Genomic DNA, 16,751 nt, shown 5'->3' on the forward strand with positions numbered 1-16,751 from the left:
TAAAAAATATCGTATTTACAACGTTATATATGGCATGTACATGAAAAACTACCTAAATGATTACATTAAAAAAAATACATGTATCTCATAAGCATTCATTTAATTTTTTTTTATGGTGTTAAATGTGTCATTTATTACGGGTACACTTTAAAAACATAAAATTTAATACGGATATAAAATCTTAAGTGTTAAAGGTGCCATTTAATATTCCTTCATAAAAGTGTCATTTAATATAGATATAAATTTCGATTTATTCGGATACACTTTATTATGGTGTTAAATGTCCAATTAAGTCCTCTTAAAAAGACAGGAAAAATACACAATCAAGTATACTGCTGATTATTCTTACCAACCGTGTTACACTAATTTAAAAAATAAAACAAATACCGTGGTTAAAGTGTTATAAAAAGAAAATATTTTTTTGTTTACTCTTTTCAGGGGGTAAAGAAATTTCATCGATACAATTTAAGCGTAAAAATATAAAATAAAATAAAAAAGCAATCACGTATCATATCAATTGAGCCAAAAAAATATGAAAACTAACAAACTTACGAACAAAAGAAAAAAACAAACAAAAATACGAACAAAAAAAACTATCTACTATGAAAACTAACCACCCTGATATTTCAATTTTCTTTTGAATGAGATATATCAAAAACGAAATCAATTTTCAGAGCCATTTGGATCGTAAAGAGAGATACAAAGAAGACATATAGAAAAAGAACAGAAACAGAGAGACAACTGGAGAACTAGAGTTGTGATGTGAAGAGTCTGATTTCCAATAGGTCTTATTTATAGTATATTTTACAGGATAATTTCGTAAAATAACAACATTTAAATCGACCAATCATATTTAAGCTCATATCTTAGTCATTAAGCAATACATATTAATGTAATTTTTTTTTGTTCTTAGTCATTAAGCAATACATATTAATGTATTTTTTTTTTTTTTGTTAAAGCGTATTGGCCAATCATATTTGCGGTTGACATCATAGTCATTAAGCAATACACATTTTATGACATCAATTCCATAAAAAATATATTATTATTAAACTCCTACATTAACCTGACAATCAAAACGTAAGATTATGTTTCCTAAAAAAATTTATTATTATTATTATTATTATTATTATTATTATTATTATTATTATTATTAACAATAAAAAATGAGTATTGTAGCCAAACCCATTTATGAGCATGATCACATCTTATTAACAAAAAATATATTTTTACGACTATTGATATCATTATTTTTTGTAACAAAACTATTATTATTAAAAATAAAAATTAATTTGTTATATGAATTCATTAATTTCATAAATTCATTAGTCTATATTTACATTTGAATAAAATATATTCATCATAGTCTTAACCAAATAAATTGTCTCATGTTGTTGTTGTTGTTGTTGTTATTATTATTATTATTATATTATATTATATTATTATAACGAAAATAAAAATAAAAATAAAAATATTGATTTTTGTTCGTATTTCTTTGGCATTCAATAAAATACATGATATTAAAATTATATCATAATATTTCACAATATTATAATTATTATAAGAATAAAAAAATGGCTTACATTTTATATTTTGTGATAAATTACAAATCTGATAATCTTTTTAATAGGTTAAAAATATATGCAATTTATTCTGCATATATTTTTATGTTATAATTGAAAATATCATATTATATAAAACAACCTCGTTAAAATTTCATTCCTTAATATCAACTATAAAATTTATGATAATTGAAAATATCATGTTATATGAAACAATCTCGTTAAAATTTCATTCCTTAATATCAACTATAAAATATATGATAATAAAACATTACATTACACGATTATACAAATAATATAATAATACAATATAATTGGTCTTCCAAAAAAAAAAATACAACATAATTCATACACATGGTTCCATATATTAATTAGAAAAATTAATACACAAAGTGACAATAATGTATATGTTTGAGAATAGAACAACATTAGAGTGACACATGTCATTAGTTGAATGAAATTGAAAACAATAAAACATGGTGACACATGTCAAGAATAGAATAGAAGAAAAATATTTCCATAAAGGTCCATGAAACATGTCGTAAATTTATATTATATAGATAACCAAACAATGATATGCCATAACATTCCATATTTCCATTCTATTCAACTTCTTTCTATTGCATACCATCAATCTAAACTTACCTTATGAACTACAAAATATTATTGGTTGAAGTTTACACGTATACTCCTTGAGGCTACCCAAAAAAAACAAGAGTAAGACCAAAGTGATTTTTTTATTTTTTTTCCATTGGAACTATGAACCTCCCACTAGTAAGTGGAAAATATAGACGTAAATAATTTCTTATACGGTCATTGTTAGGTTTAATTATTTCGTAGGTCTCTTTTGTCAAAAAAATTATTTCGTAGGTCTCTGAATTATATAATAATTTTTAAATAAGTTCATGAACTAAGAAAAAATTATGATTGAATCTTTGAATTTGTCAAAAATGTTTAACTAGACCTTTTCTTTTAATCAAGTCCCTGATCCAAGTCCTAAATTTACAATGGAGAGAGGTTAATTTTTATGAGTTTACATCTTCTATCCAATACTTAAAAAAAAAAAATATTGAGTCAAATATTTAAAAGAAGACAAATCATTAAAAAAATATTGACATGTATCACATCAACGATTTTGTATAATCAGAATCTATTAAGTACTAAAAGTGAGATAATCTTATATGATTGTGATCGAAGATAAAACAATTAATTGCAAGAACTAAAACATGATTAACCCAATAACGTAGAAGCATAATTATCAATGATTATGATTTAAGACATACAAATCTTAACCTTTGAGCCTCCTCTCTATCTCCCTCTCTACTTTCTCTTTTCCTTTGTCATCCAACTGAGGTCGGGGTGGATTTTGGCCGTTTATTTACCTGAAATGGATTGTTTTTTTCCTCTTAAATTAATAAGTGGGCATGACATAGTTATGATTTCGTCGTTTGCAAGTAGTGTTGTTTTATTCATCGTTGTAGTGCAGTTTGTTTGATGTTCCGTCTTGTTGCGGTATTTGTTTAAATTTATTTAGATTGACATATTCAAATCAAATGACTTGTATGTCAACGGGTCCAAAAATATGAGTATGTATTTTGTCGTTTTAAATGAGTTTGTTCATAGTTTCAACTTTTCATTTTTAGCCTATTAAATCAGTGTTGTTTTCAATTTATTCTACTCATTTAAATGAATCAATGCCTTCTTTAGTAAAAAACATGGAATACGATTTACATATATTAAACAATTGATAAATCATACCTGAAATACAAAAAATGAAAAGTGGAATATTATGCAACTATAAACTAGCTATGTAGAGCACCCTCCAACAACCAATTAATTTCATATTGACCTTAGGAACATCTATCTTCTCAGATTCCAGGTGAGGTGAGTGAGTTACTTTATCTTTTTTATAACAATAGCATTATGTTATCAAGAAATAAAAGAAAGACTTTCAGCTTGATCAAGTGGTGCAAGCATAAAGTCTAAAGATTCCTAACACTAAACTCATAACCCAAAGTACTGAAATTGACCAACTCCGTAACCACTATTCTTCAGATATTGTTCTGCTACTCCCACTGTTACATCATCTTCATGCAACCGCAATTCTTCCATCTACATCAAAGCCACATAAGAATCAAAACCCTTTCAACTCAATCAATAGTCATTTACAATGTGATCTTCATAATGTTATTGTTTTAACTGAAAAGCACTTGTGCAAATTGTGTCATTAGAAGATTATAAAATTTATTTATTTTTATCATTTTCTAGCTTGTCAAAAAAAAAAAAATTACTAAAGCAAATTTCAATTATACAAATTAAAATAACATAAGATTTTACTTGTACAAGCTATGGTGTGAGTGTGACACGTTTAACCAAATGTACAATCCTTACATGCTTACTATTTCAAAGACGTTTGCTCTCACATTGATGTTAAAATTGAAGAAAGCAACAAAATGAATCAGTAATATTTACCCAGAAATCGACTTCGTCTTCATCTCTGATTAAACATGGAGCCTTAGGAATCTCCGTGGGCTCGTCATTGCGTGCAAACCTGCCACGTACGCGTGGTCGATTGTCTGCTAGTGTCTTTCTACATGCATACTATAAAAACAACACATTCAGACTCTTCTCTTTCTAATCAAACATTCTTAATTACAGTCTAATGATCTTGATTACCTTAATAGTCTTGTTAAAGTTCCTCTGTGTTCTCTTGGCTCTGTACTTGGAAATTTTTTCTTTTCTTTCTTCCGCGCTATAACGACCTACTTTGAAATTTTGTTCCTCTTGCGAATTCCCCTCCGTTGGAGACATATTATTTTCTTTCATGTTCTGTTTCAAAGACCAAAACAAACTTCAATAAAATCAACTTTGAAAAAATGAAGAAAAAAAAAATGATTAGCTATTTTTTTTAACAGATTTACCTGCAAATCACCTGTGCTACAAACCCTTCTCAAACTATTTTCAGGGGAGCTTAAATCATGCCTTTGAAATTTCGATGAATCAACGAGATTATCATGGTGAGTTTGAAATAGAAAACTAGGCTTCTTTTCAAAAGAGTTACTACTGAAGCTTCTTTGCATGTACTTTGATACATTCTCATCACCACTGTAACTATGAGGAAGGAATTGATTATTATTAGTATTAGTATTGTAGTTATAATAATCAATACTTATTTGCGATTCCTCGTTTTTAACTTGGGAAAAATCAAAAGCTGAGAAACTTTCATTACAAAGAGGCTGCACTGTACTGTGGTTTTGATCAGTTGGAGGAGAGAAAGAGAAAAAAGAAGGTGAAAAAGGGTCTAGAGAAGGAAGAAAAGGTTCATCAAATGGGTTTGAATTTTGTTGAGAAGTTACTTCATTAGTACTGTGATGAGAATTGGTGAAAAAAGGGAAAGAGTCCGAGAAAAATGGAAGGTCTCCACTTCCATCATTAGAAGAGACTATTTCTGAGGTTGAATGTGTGTGGAAAGTAGTGGTGCCGAATGAATATAGTTCCGAAGACATAGAATCAAAATTCTATTGAACTGAATTACTTTTTATTGTGAATCAGTATCCTGCCTCTGCGCACGGCTGCAGAGACTAATTACTCGAACCGGATAGGATCACAAAGGGATCAAATCTCTCCCTCAAAAAATAGCAGTTATGTGTTGCTGTGTATGAGTATTTTGTTTGTGAAGCTACACTTTGGACTGAATGATGGTAATCACTGATCCTTGTTGAACAAGGAGACAAAAGTGGTACCTTTGTGTGTCTGTGTTTTTGATTGTGACGTTGCCAAAACCACAGATTGAGACTTGAGATTTGAGACCAGTCCATCACAGCTTGAGTTTTTGCTGTGATTTATAACAATTCATTCTTGCCAATTTGCCATTTTGTCCCTTTCTTTTTTATATTCTCTAAAGTTACCTGGTGGGACCTTTTTGAATTTTAAATTTAGTAAGAACTGTATAATGTCATCTTGCATTTTATGACTTGTGTAAACTAGCATAGCTTAAAATTGGAGGACAATCACATTAGACTAATCCCCTCGAAAAAAATCACATTAGACTAATAGCAATTTAGGACTCATTTACTTACATTTTTATCCAAAATTTTAAGACAATAAATTTATGAGTAATTTCATTTATATATTGTTCAACACTTGTATTTTCATTTATTGAGAGACTATTTTACTCACATTTGATATATCAATTAACCACCCGTAACATTATGTTACATGTCGGTCTTTGAGTGTTAATTATTGCTAGGGTTCAACTTAGCGTCGTGTTGATGTCAATAATGATTGTAGTGACTATATCGCTAATTATATATATATATATATATATATATATATATATATATATATATATATATACACACACACTACATGTTTGAGCATTTGGCTGAAAATATTGATGACTCAGTGAAGACAGCACCAGAAATGGTCAATGAAGTTGCAATGAAGCATGTGAGGAATATCATAGCACAGTTGCTAAATTTATGGATTTGTTTGCTTGTGCATGTGATCCTTAGTGCAACTTGCTATTTTCGCGTACCAAGTTTTCATACGTTTCAAATAATGAGATCTTAGGAGATGATCCATGGTTCACGAGTACGATAAACTTATATTCAAGACCTAGTGGGATGATGCAATGTTACTAAGTTTTTGAGGTTTTCCAAACCAAAAACCTTTACGCCATGATTGTTGTGGTGATTATGATCCTCTTGTGCTGAAAAAACATGAGAAGTGGAATATCTAGATGATTGAAATATAAAGAGGGGAAGGTTTTGAAATTTGAAATAATAAAGGAAAAAACACTAGTTAAGGATTGATATTTGAAACTTTTTTGTTGGCCAAAGGTTGAGGAAATAGCGATGATTCAATTCTTGTTGTTGGACACAAATGGAGTGATGGTAATTTTTTGCTTGCCTTGTTAATTTATTTGATATCATCATAAGTTTGTTTGAGAAGATACCATCATTGTATACCTAGCAAGTATTCGGGGTGATTTGGATCTAATCAAAGCTTTGTCAAGGAACAGGGTAGAGAAGAAATTTTTCCTCAAAAAAAAAAAAAGGTAGAGAAGAATTTTAGTCCAAAAAAAAATAGGTAGAGAAGAATTTCAGCATATAGTATTTCTTTTGATCCTATCTTCACATTTTGGAGTATTTATCATGCTCGAAAGGTCCATGACCTTGTTAACGTTGTAATTAGTTAAATATATTTTTAATTCTAGAAAATAAACTATTACAGGACATGAACCTTGCTTTCATTAAGTGAAATGCTAAAATGAAATAAAAGTTATACATATTTAACGTTGTAATTAGTTAAATATATTTTATCAAAGAAAAAAAAAAAAACTCTAACGTTAACTATAATCGATAACTAGTAATCTTGTCGAATATTCTTTGGACAAATTTACAATTGACAACATACTTTATTTCTTTTGTAAAAAAAATAAAAAAAATACTTTATTTCTTTCTTGAAAATTGGGTCAAGAATTGACAATATACTTTTTACTTACTAAAAAAAAAATCATTTTTTATTTATATTTATTGTTGAACTTAAAGTAAGACGGGCTATCGATTAACATTCAGCTTTAATTCTGTTTAAGCTTCCAACGTTTGCGTTGTGGAATGTATTATGTTCCTCAACTATAAGTTTTTTAAATTGTTCAAAGAGCGTCAAGTGTATAGTTCGGTGTTTTTGGAGCTACTGAACTAAGAAATGCATGAATGAAAAGTAAGCAGAACGAGAAACGATTGTGTTTTTTTTTAAATTGTACAATTATGGTATTTGTGGGTTAATGTTGATCCTACTAGTCAAAACATCATGACTACATAATTTATTCTTCCTCGGCTATTTGTGCATGTAGTATGATCCTTTATGTTGTTAGAATATATGGCGCCCTACTTTTGACTTGATCTTCCCTCTTTCACAATAATTTTTGTTTCCTTATGCAATTCTAAATCGAGCTTCTGAAATTGAGAGAACAACACGTACAAAAATAAAAAGCAAAGTAGAAAGTGCATGAATGTAAAGTAGAAATCAAAAGAAAAAGAAATAGTACCTTGCAAGTCGAGCGATTGAGTTGTGAGTTACGACGTTGGTGGGAGTGATATGATATGTAATGCGAGAATACTAAGGAGATAATCTGTTATATACAGAGGTTTAGTTGAGGTGGCGATGCAATTTTAATCTCAACAAAAGATTAAGGACCTATACTTAACTCGATTTGATAACTTCCATATTTTTCTTCCAAGAAAGTAAAACGACATGTACAAAATAAAAAGCAAAGTAGAAAGTGCATGAATGCAAAGTAGAAATCAATAGAAAAAGAAAAGAAAAGAAATAGTATCTTGCAAGTCAAGCGATTGAGTTGTGAGTTGCGACGTTGGTGGAAGTGACATGATATGTGATGCGAGAATACTGAGTTGAGGCGGCAATGCAATTTTAATTTCAACAAAAGATTAAGGACCCGTACTTAACTCAAGTTGATAACTTCCATATTTTTCACATGTACATTTCATCATTAGAAAACACCCCATGTTTATGAGTGACATTATAAACATGAAATACGAGGAAAGATATAGATTGTCAAGTTCCATCATAGCTTTGGAGTGGTTGTTCACTCCTACTATCTTTGAAGATTTCTATTCAAGAAAAATTTGATTATTTTATATTCAAATATTTGTCTTTGTCTAACCAATAATTTACTCCTTTTAATTCAATTGTTTACCATTCTCTTTTTTTTTTTTTTTTTTCCGGGTAACCTTCAATTGTTTACTGTTATCTTTGTTTTTTTTTTCTGGTTAGAATTCACGTTTTTTAAAGTTAATAAGCGGGGTGTTCGAGGTTCGAATGTCAGCCCCTGCATATAACAAAACATGTCAATGTCAATTGAGCTATGCTCACGAGGACATTGTTTACCATTATCTATTAACATCCTATTTATTTTTAGGCGTAAACAAAATATAAATCAAATAAAATAATTAATATTTTGATAAAATAATTAAAATAAAATTTTAGGATAAAAAAAAAATCCCACAATGTATGCCTAACTAACTTGGTAAACGTTGGGATTATCGATAAGCAGCAAGAATTAAGATGAGTCCACCCTACGATGCGTCGTTTGTAAGAGTGAGTCAGGTCAGCTATGGTATGAACTATTGTAACTGCCAGGAAGCCAAGTGAAAAAGTCGAAAAACCGGCCAATAATATAAAGACTTTGCCTTATTCAAAAATTCCATTTCATTTGATTTGATTTTCTTAAACCCACCCCACCCCACCCCACCCACGCGCTTTCTCTCTCTTTCTTCCAGTGTCTTCTACTCTACACCGTAATTCCTTCATTCCTTGGTTGGATTGATTGAAAGAACAATTAATTTGTTTCCTATTTCGTTATTTTCATTTTCTATAAATTCAAATACGCGTTTGTTTTTCTCTCTCAGATCTATCCATCTAGGGTTACTACTTCTCCTCCGGCAAAGAAGAAGAAGAAGAAGAAATGGCGAATCAGCAGAATCTTGAGAAAATGCAACTCCGGCAGAATTACCGGAATCTATGGCACACTGATCTCATGAGAACTATCCAGGTCGATACTCCATGTAAGCAAACCAACCACACTTTCATCACTCTTTTTAATTATTTCGTTTTCCATTTCTATCATTAATTTAATTAATTATCAAACTCAATTCTTCTTCTTCTTCGCAGATTGCTGCTTATCCTTGTGGTGGTATGTCATCCATAACTCTCTTTTCAGATCTCATCATCATTTATTTTCGCTCTAATTTTTTTAGATTAATTTTTCTTATTTTATTCTTGTGCTGTTAAATTGTCGTTTATGGATTTTAGATCTTGGATTTCATATACGTTGACTTGCATTGACTATTCAAAACTGTTTGCTTAATGGAATCTACGTATTCTGTTTCAAATTTGAATTGATTAGAGTTATTATTATCTCTTAGCACCAACTCCTCTGATCAAAGGCGGGTCAGTTGTTGTCAGACACTTCCAATACTGACATATGTTATTATTTGTTTAATATTCATTGTTTTAGTATACGAGGAAGAAAAAAAAAGTGAAAAACGCAAAAACAATGTTGGATGAAAATAAACTATGCTTATTTCTGAATTATTATGTAGTTAAAATAAATGTGAAATTGCTAATTAAATAATTTTTCAAGTATGAGATTTTAATGACTGTATTACGTACTTTTGTGGTTTAAAAGAAACTTCTTGATGCCACATCGAGCAATCTTTTGACAATTTGTAATGTATATTTATGCTGATCACCAGTTGATCAAGCTGAATAATTTATTCTTTTGTAAGAAAAGAGTGTAGTGGGTATGTTACTTTGCTCATTGAAGTTTATGAGTTTTTCAAATGTATTTGATCGTAGTGCTTTCCGTGGCACCTTGAGCTTATCAGCCTTCTCAGTCATGCGATAGATAGTCAGGGTTATTGAAAAAGTATGTTCCTTGAATTTAGATGCTCATTCAGACTTAATTTGATAGTACACTGCGTCTGTTTGGTGTATATTTGGTGTTTTGAGCTAGTTTCCATTTCCATGTATCTCTGTGTACTTTGTTTAAGGAGATCATCTAAGACCAGCTTGTATAACCTATCTCCGCTTGTGATCTATCATTTAGGTCCTTGTCAGTTCAATGACCCGATTCATTACTTGGTGATCAGTACTTTTTAGCTCCAATGCACTTTCAGTTTATTGCAATTTTACATGGCCTTAAAAGGAGGCATAAATGCAATCTATTACTTATTACTTATTTTCCTAATAGTAATTTAATTTTCTGTTGTCTCATTATAGTGCGCCATGTGTATCATACTTGCTTCGCAAACGAGCCCTTTATGATGATATGTCAAGGTAATTGATGCAGTTTCTGCTTTTCCAAACTTCCAAAATGAATTGCACAGTTTGTTTGTGTGATATGTATTTATCTTGTTTGTTCCAGATACACATGCTGTGCTGGTTACATGCCCTGCAGTGGTAGGTGTGGAGAAAGTAAATGTCCTGAATTTTGCCTTTGTACTGAGGTATATAAACTTTTACTTGTCTTCCTTCTTTTTTTTACATGCCTGATATCTGCAAATGCTGCCATGGGTGTTCTTCAAGAGTAGGTTGGGGTTATGATAGTATGAAACCTTAGACATTGCATGATTTAAGCTCATGCATAAAATGGGGAAATAATAGTCAAAGACATATAATATGACTAGGGCAAGAGGTAATAGAGAAAGAAAATACATGTATAGGGTTGTCGTTAGTCTAGTAAATTGTTTCAAATGTACAATATTAAGCTTGTTGCTGCTGTTTTTATTGTTGTATTTGGGATAGTGAATGTAAAAAACAACAATCAATCATAGATCATGTATTTATCCAAACACTGACCTCTAAGCCTTGATAGTTTCTTCTACGATGACATTTTCCTATTAGCTAGGGCGATACCGTTTTATTACGTCGTACACACGCACCTACACATACTTGATGTTGTCCTCCATATCATCCACCCTGCTTGAATCCTATGGTGTACATCTCCCTCTATCACTCACAATACCTGCATAATTTGCTTCAGTATAAACCTCTAGTCGGACTTTCACCTCTTATGAATAAGAGTGATCTTCATGTCGTGGCTTTGAGGTATTGCAGAATACAACAAACTCACCCTCGTGAACTCCCAGTGTTAATCTTTGCCACAATGCCAAATACTTTCAATTTTTATTGGTGCCATATGATTGAGTGTATCGGTCAAATGTGTCATCTGATTTATGCTTAACCGTACAAATCCACCTCTCATCTATCTCCTTTCCTCGATTCCTTTCAAGGGCGTTTATTTACTCATTTATAGCCTTACCTCTGGTTCAGACAGTTGAAGATTTTTTGGGGATAGATTGGGTTTTCATCCCTTTTTATAAGTCAATGTTGCCTAACTGGCCTTATTTTTCACCCTCCCCCCCTTTCTCTTCAATATAGATAAAATTGTCAATATTCTGTGATTGGTGACCCAATGGGACTAGCAATTGGTCTGTTCCTGGTGCACCAGCATCAGAATGTGATGGGATCGCGGTCGAATCTCCCGCAATTTGAGTCTCTGTTGTTGCTACATCCAATTTCCGCTTTGTCTCCACAACATTGTACCAGTGTATGGTTCTTGTTGATGACATGTTCAGTTTTAGATACGCCGGTTTGGAGGACGGTGCAAAGCTAGACCAACATACTCGGTGACCAAATATCGGTCCCATCATAACCACAATTCAATTTGTCGTCATTCCTCGTCTATTTTTAAAGAACATGATTGTTGCTCCCTTTCTCCTCCTTGGTCGTTACATAGTTCCTCTTCAGCTTTTCTATTGAGTGTTCTAAAGTCCCGGTCTGTGATTCAATCTCTGTTCTGACTTGTTTCAAGGAAATCAACTTGTCAAATATATTGCTACATCTATCTGTTCTACACCAATACTTGGACAATGGACACACGCTCCATACTGAACACCAATACTTGGACAATGGACACACACTCCATACTCATAAATGTCCATTGAAATCAGTGTTTATATGGTAGATTTTTAACAACCGCCATAGGCTATTTGCAAAGGGATGTCCGCCATTGAGTTGCGGTACCATAGGCCGCAATGGTGTGTTTATATGGTAGATTTTGGATCATCTGTCATCGACAACATTGATTGCAATTTATCGTGAAATTGGATTTTTTTTGTTCTGCAAAGAACTTTTGCCTTTGGCAATCCGCCCAAGAGGGTCAGTTCCCTTGAAGTCAGGCAGCTCGGCCTTCTTGGCCCACATGTCCTCTATCTCTGGTATTACTCTCTTCCTTCAAAACCGGCTGGTCGGATGAATTGACAAAACCCGAATTAAGAGAGAAGTGAAAAATAGTATTATTGATTGAAAAACTATTACAAAGAAGAGATAAGTATCCCTCCTCCCATCTCTAAGGTTCTATCTGAAAATTGATTTATGTTTCTAACTGTAGGATGATTAAAGGACCTGTAGTATATCCTTTGAAATTATAGGGAACAATCCGTTTTTAAATTTCCTTATAGTTCCACCATTTCTAATTGTACCTCTTTTATAGTGCTCTAACGGTAAGTGGCCTATTTAGGAATGTTTGGAACGCTAGGGAGTCAATTTAAAACTTCTATTGTATTAGGATTTAATTAATTTAAATCCCCAATATAAAACTTGACCAAGATTTAATGTTTGAAAGGAAACCTGTGGTTTTAAACTGGATTTTGAGAAAGCTGGAGGATCATTTCTGTTGGCAATTGATAAACAAGGTTTTGGATAGAAATACAGTTTGTTCAAGATGGAGAATGGAGAATCTGGACCATGGAGTTTCTTTTCACCGGTTTTTATGCCATTGTTGATAATGTACTAAATTATTTATTTCATGATCAAATGAGGACGTAGGATTGAAAATACACTTTCAGGTGGTGGATAAGTATGTTGTTGATTTTCATTTATTAACCCGTTGTTCAACTATAGTATTTATCCTTTTTTTTCATTTTAGGTTGTTGACTTGATTCATCATAGTTGAAAAGATGAAAATGTACTGAAAATATAGTTAAAGTGAAAGAGGTCTCTATTTTAATATAGTTGTAAAAGGTCCTCAGAGCTATAAGTGAAACAATTTTTTGGACCTCGTTTGGGGTTTGTTTGTAGGGATTAGGATTCCCTAACTGTGGGTCTCTACGTTTGGGGTGACTTTAGGCTAAAATAGTAAGAGAAAGTAGAAAAGTGTGGAGAAATTTGGAGGGAATGATGAAAGAGAAAAATAGATGAGAGAGATAGAGAGAAAGGTAGGTACCATTCCCTCCTTAAAAGGTAGTGAATCCCAGCCCGTTTGTAGATTTTCTGCACTTGTGCATTGAATACAATTCATTTATCTTTTGCAAAAAAAAAAAAAAAAAGCAGTATCTTTACCATTAACTAAAGATCAGACAGGGATGCCTTAAAGCTAGTGTTTGTTTCTGCACTTGTGCATTGAATACAATTCATTTATCTTTTGCAAAAAAAAAAAAAAACAGTATCTTTACCATTAACTAAAGATCAGACAGGGATGCCTTAAAGCTAGTGTCTGTTTCACTTGAATTTTCTGTGGTTAGTTTAGATGAACTGTCAATTAACTATTATGCATTGTTGTTTCAGGTTTTTCTCTGCTTTGGAAATTCAGTGGCCTCAACTCGCTTTCTGTTGCAAGATGAATTTAACATTCAAACTACGCAGTGTGATAATTGCATTATTGTACTCTTTCTTCCCTTCCCACTCCCATCTCTTTATTTCATTCATACTCACATCACAGACTGATACACATTGACATACTTTTTTTTATTGATGTTCTATTAAATCATATGCAATTTTTTTGTTTAGGGTTTCATGCTTTGCCTTAACCAAGTTGCATGCATATTCATACTCACATGACAGACTGATACACACCGAAATACTTTTTTTTATCGATGTTCTATTAAATCATATGCAATTTTTTTGTTTAGGGTTTCATGCTTTGCCTTAACCAAGTTGCATGCATATTCTCTATTGTTGCCATGATTGTGGGAAGTGAGGAAATTTCGGAGGCTTCTCAAATACTCTCTTGTTTGGCTGACCTTGTTTACTGCTCGTAAGACTTACTCTTTCTCAAATACTGTCATTGATTGTGCACGTTATAGTGAACGGTTTTGTACTAAACTTATGTTTCTTTTGTTTGTAGGGTGTGTGCGTGCATGCAGGTAAGTATGTTACTTTTTACCGGCAATTGGTTGATCAATATGTTGTTTATAATATAGATTACGATTAATTCAACAAATTTTATTTGCAGACTCAGCACAAGGTTGAAATGGACAAGCGTGACGGGAAGTTTGGGCCGCAACCAGTGATGGCAGTGCCTCCTGTACAGCAAATGTCCCGCATTGATCAACCAGTTCCTCCTTCTGTTGGGTATGCACCACAACCAGCATATGGGCAGAATTATGGTTATCCACCTGCCCAACCACCAGCTCAGGGCTATCCCGCTACTGGTTACCCCCCTGCTGCTTATCCTCCACAACAAGGATATCCCCCTGCTGCTTATCCTCCACAAGGATATCCCCCTTCTGGTTATTCTAGGTGATAAATAAATTTAGAGCAGTTTGTGTTGGTCAAGACACCTATTGATTGTTTCAGGAACCGTTGTTTTCTTCAATTTCGTACATTCAAAGCTATATCAAGCAGTCATATGTGTGTGGTGAAAATGCACTTGCTATATAGATTTTACTATTTTGCATTTTTCCCCCTAAGTTTGGATTTCTGACTGAGATTACAGTTGCTATCAGTTTGTCCATTCTTATACTTTTGACTTCAATTTATATATTGGTGTTTATATAATCTTTTTTGGTTATGTGCAATATGGTGTTATGTGCTGTTCCAAGTATTGCAAAACCCGCGATTTAATGTGTGATATTAGGCTCACAGCCGCCAAGTTTGGCCAAGAAATATGTGCAATAATAGTGTTGTTGAAGAATTCACTTTAGAGTGTAAAATGAATATCCATTGTTAATAAATCAAAGGTAGATATTATAGATGCATTATAACAAGTCACAAGCTTGTTAAAATAACGACCCTTGATCTATCCAAAAAAAAAATGACCCTTGACTTTTTTACATTATATGTCCTCAAACATTGCAAGATTTGCCGAATCAGCATCAATTACATCAATAGAAGGTATTGCACCCATAGAAGGTATCACACCTACAAGGTTTTGTCCTTGGTAGAACCGCATGTGGTACGTGATACATAGCAGTTGAGAATCAACATTGCCCTCAATACTATAAGTGTTGCTATCAGAATATCAGTTTGCTTCCAGTTTTTGTTTTTCTATTTGTGTCTTTCACTGCGTCATTTTTCCTTCTAATTTCAATATTAAATATTTTACAAATAGCAAAAGTTATGTAAACATTAAATTTTGTCAATTCTCCCTAATTAAATTTGAAAAAAAATCTCCGTTGGGTAAACACCAAAATAATAAAAAATAAAAAATGTAATTATTAAAAAAAATATCATATACAAGTTAGATTTTACATTTTGTTAGTCCTTTTCTAACTAATTTTTAAAATTAGTATAGTAAATTATAAATCCACCTATGAATCAAATTAAAGCTCATCAACTTTGAATTTAAATTTATTTTGGTGTACAATTGAATAGCATATGCATAATCCTTTTAAAATTTGAAAAATAAAAACATTGCGTAAACCTCTGAAAATTAAAATAATTGATGCAGCAAGAAAAATTTAGTAAAAAAGTATTGATAAAAAAAATATAGCAGTTCAAGTAAATCAATTCAAAGTATAGTATTCCTTCTGCCAAAAACAACCATTCCTTACATTTCAATTTTTATTGAAGAATTCTTTGTAATTCATAGTTGTCCATGCAAATAGCTTGAGGAAATATTTATAGCGTTTGTCCCCTTTATTTCACCACTAATCTCTTCTCTTCCGATGTTACATGGAAAAACAAAGAAGGAAACTAAACATAGAAAACTCCTTTGGCCCAGCTAACTCTTCTGGTTAATATAACATAAGGGAAACAAACACGTGAATATATACATATATGCATGAGGGGAATTCTACGAACACATCAAATAAATTCTATGAAAAGAAGAATTGTCTTGAGCCATAAATCAATTCAGCTGGACTGGAAAGGAATCAAATCTTAAGAAAAAAAAAAACATAAACTTTGAGATCCATGTTATATCTCAATAACGTGGTTATCGAATCGAGATTCAAATCGTGGATCGGAAGACCTATTTGCTGAATTCTTAATCTAATCTATCATGTTAAGAATGGTATTGTTAAGATACATGATCAATAAAAATATGATATTTTTAAGTAAAAACAAGCGACTTTGCAAAAATATAAGTAGATATATCATACATGAACCTCAAAAGAATTCAAGATTCAAGTCAAAAACAAAAGGACAAAAAGAGTGGCTGTTATACAAAGTTGACAAAATTCAGGTTGGGATTCAGAGATGGGATCCAAATACAAAATAGATACAAGCAGGAATTCATAGACAGGAGACCCTAAGAATGTCTGCGACTGCCCATTAAAAAATTTCAAATTAAATATAAGAATGGCATCGGCTTCTATAACACATCATTATCGGGTAAAGTTCAAAACACTCAAGTACTTGATAAAAACACCCATCATTGGC

At 31.8% G+C, this 16,751-nt stretch overlaps 2 protein-coding genes across 3 annotated transcripts; one reads left to right on the plus strand and one right to left on the minus strand.

The window, feature by feature from the left end:
* Positions 1–3,270: 3,270 nt before the first annotated feature.
* Positions 3,271–5,423, minus strand: LOC146934210 (CCT motif family protein). The gene is made up of 4 exons (XM_085706092.1): positions 4,484–5,423; positions 4,239–4,391; positions 4,035–4,163; positions 3,271–3,674 (listed from the first exon to the last, which is right to left on the minus strand). Exons 1-4 carry the CDS (start codon positions 5,066–5,068, stop codon positions 3,567–3,569), a joined length of 975 nt encoding a protein of 324 aa, XP_085562218.1. The 5' UTR covers positions 5,069–5,423; the 3' UTR covers positions 3,271–3,566.
* Positions 5,424–8,792: 3,369 nt separating this feature from the next.
* Positions 8,793–14,947, plus strand: LOC146934211 (uncharacterized). 2 transcript variants are annotated; one of them, XM_085706093.1, is made up of 9 exons: positions 8,793–8,884; positions 8,996–9,151; positions 9,258–9,279; positions 10,368–10,424; positions 10,513–10,594; positions 13,716–13,811; positions 14,060–14,184; positions 14,275–14,293; positions 14,383–14,947. In XM_085706093.1, the coding sequence occupies exons 2-9, from the start codon at positions 9,052–9,054 to the stop codon at positions 14,671–14,673; spliced, it is 792 nt and encodes a 263-aa protein (XP_085562219.1). In that variant the 5' UTR covers positions 8,793–8,884; positions 8,996–9,051; the 3' UTR covers positions 14,674–14,947. The 2 variants fall into 2 exon arrangements, with proteins under 2 accessions (XP_085562219.1, XP_085562220.1); XM_085706094.1 differs by having other exon boundaries at positions 9,010–9,151.
* The last annotated feature ends 1,804 nt before the right edge of the window (positions 14,948–16,751 follow it).

The sequence above is a fragment of the Medicago sativa genome, chromosome 4, assembly GCF_051527215.1.
Source record: "Medicago sativa cultivar Bolivia chromosome 4, Bolivia_mono, whole genome shotgun sequence".
Lineage (NCBI taxonomy): Eukaryota > Viridiplantae > Streptophyta > Magnoliopsida > Fabales > Fabaceae > Medicago > Medicago sativa.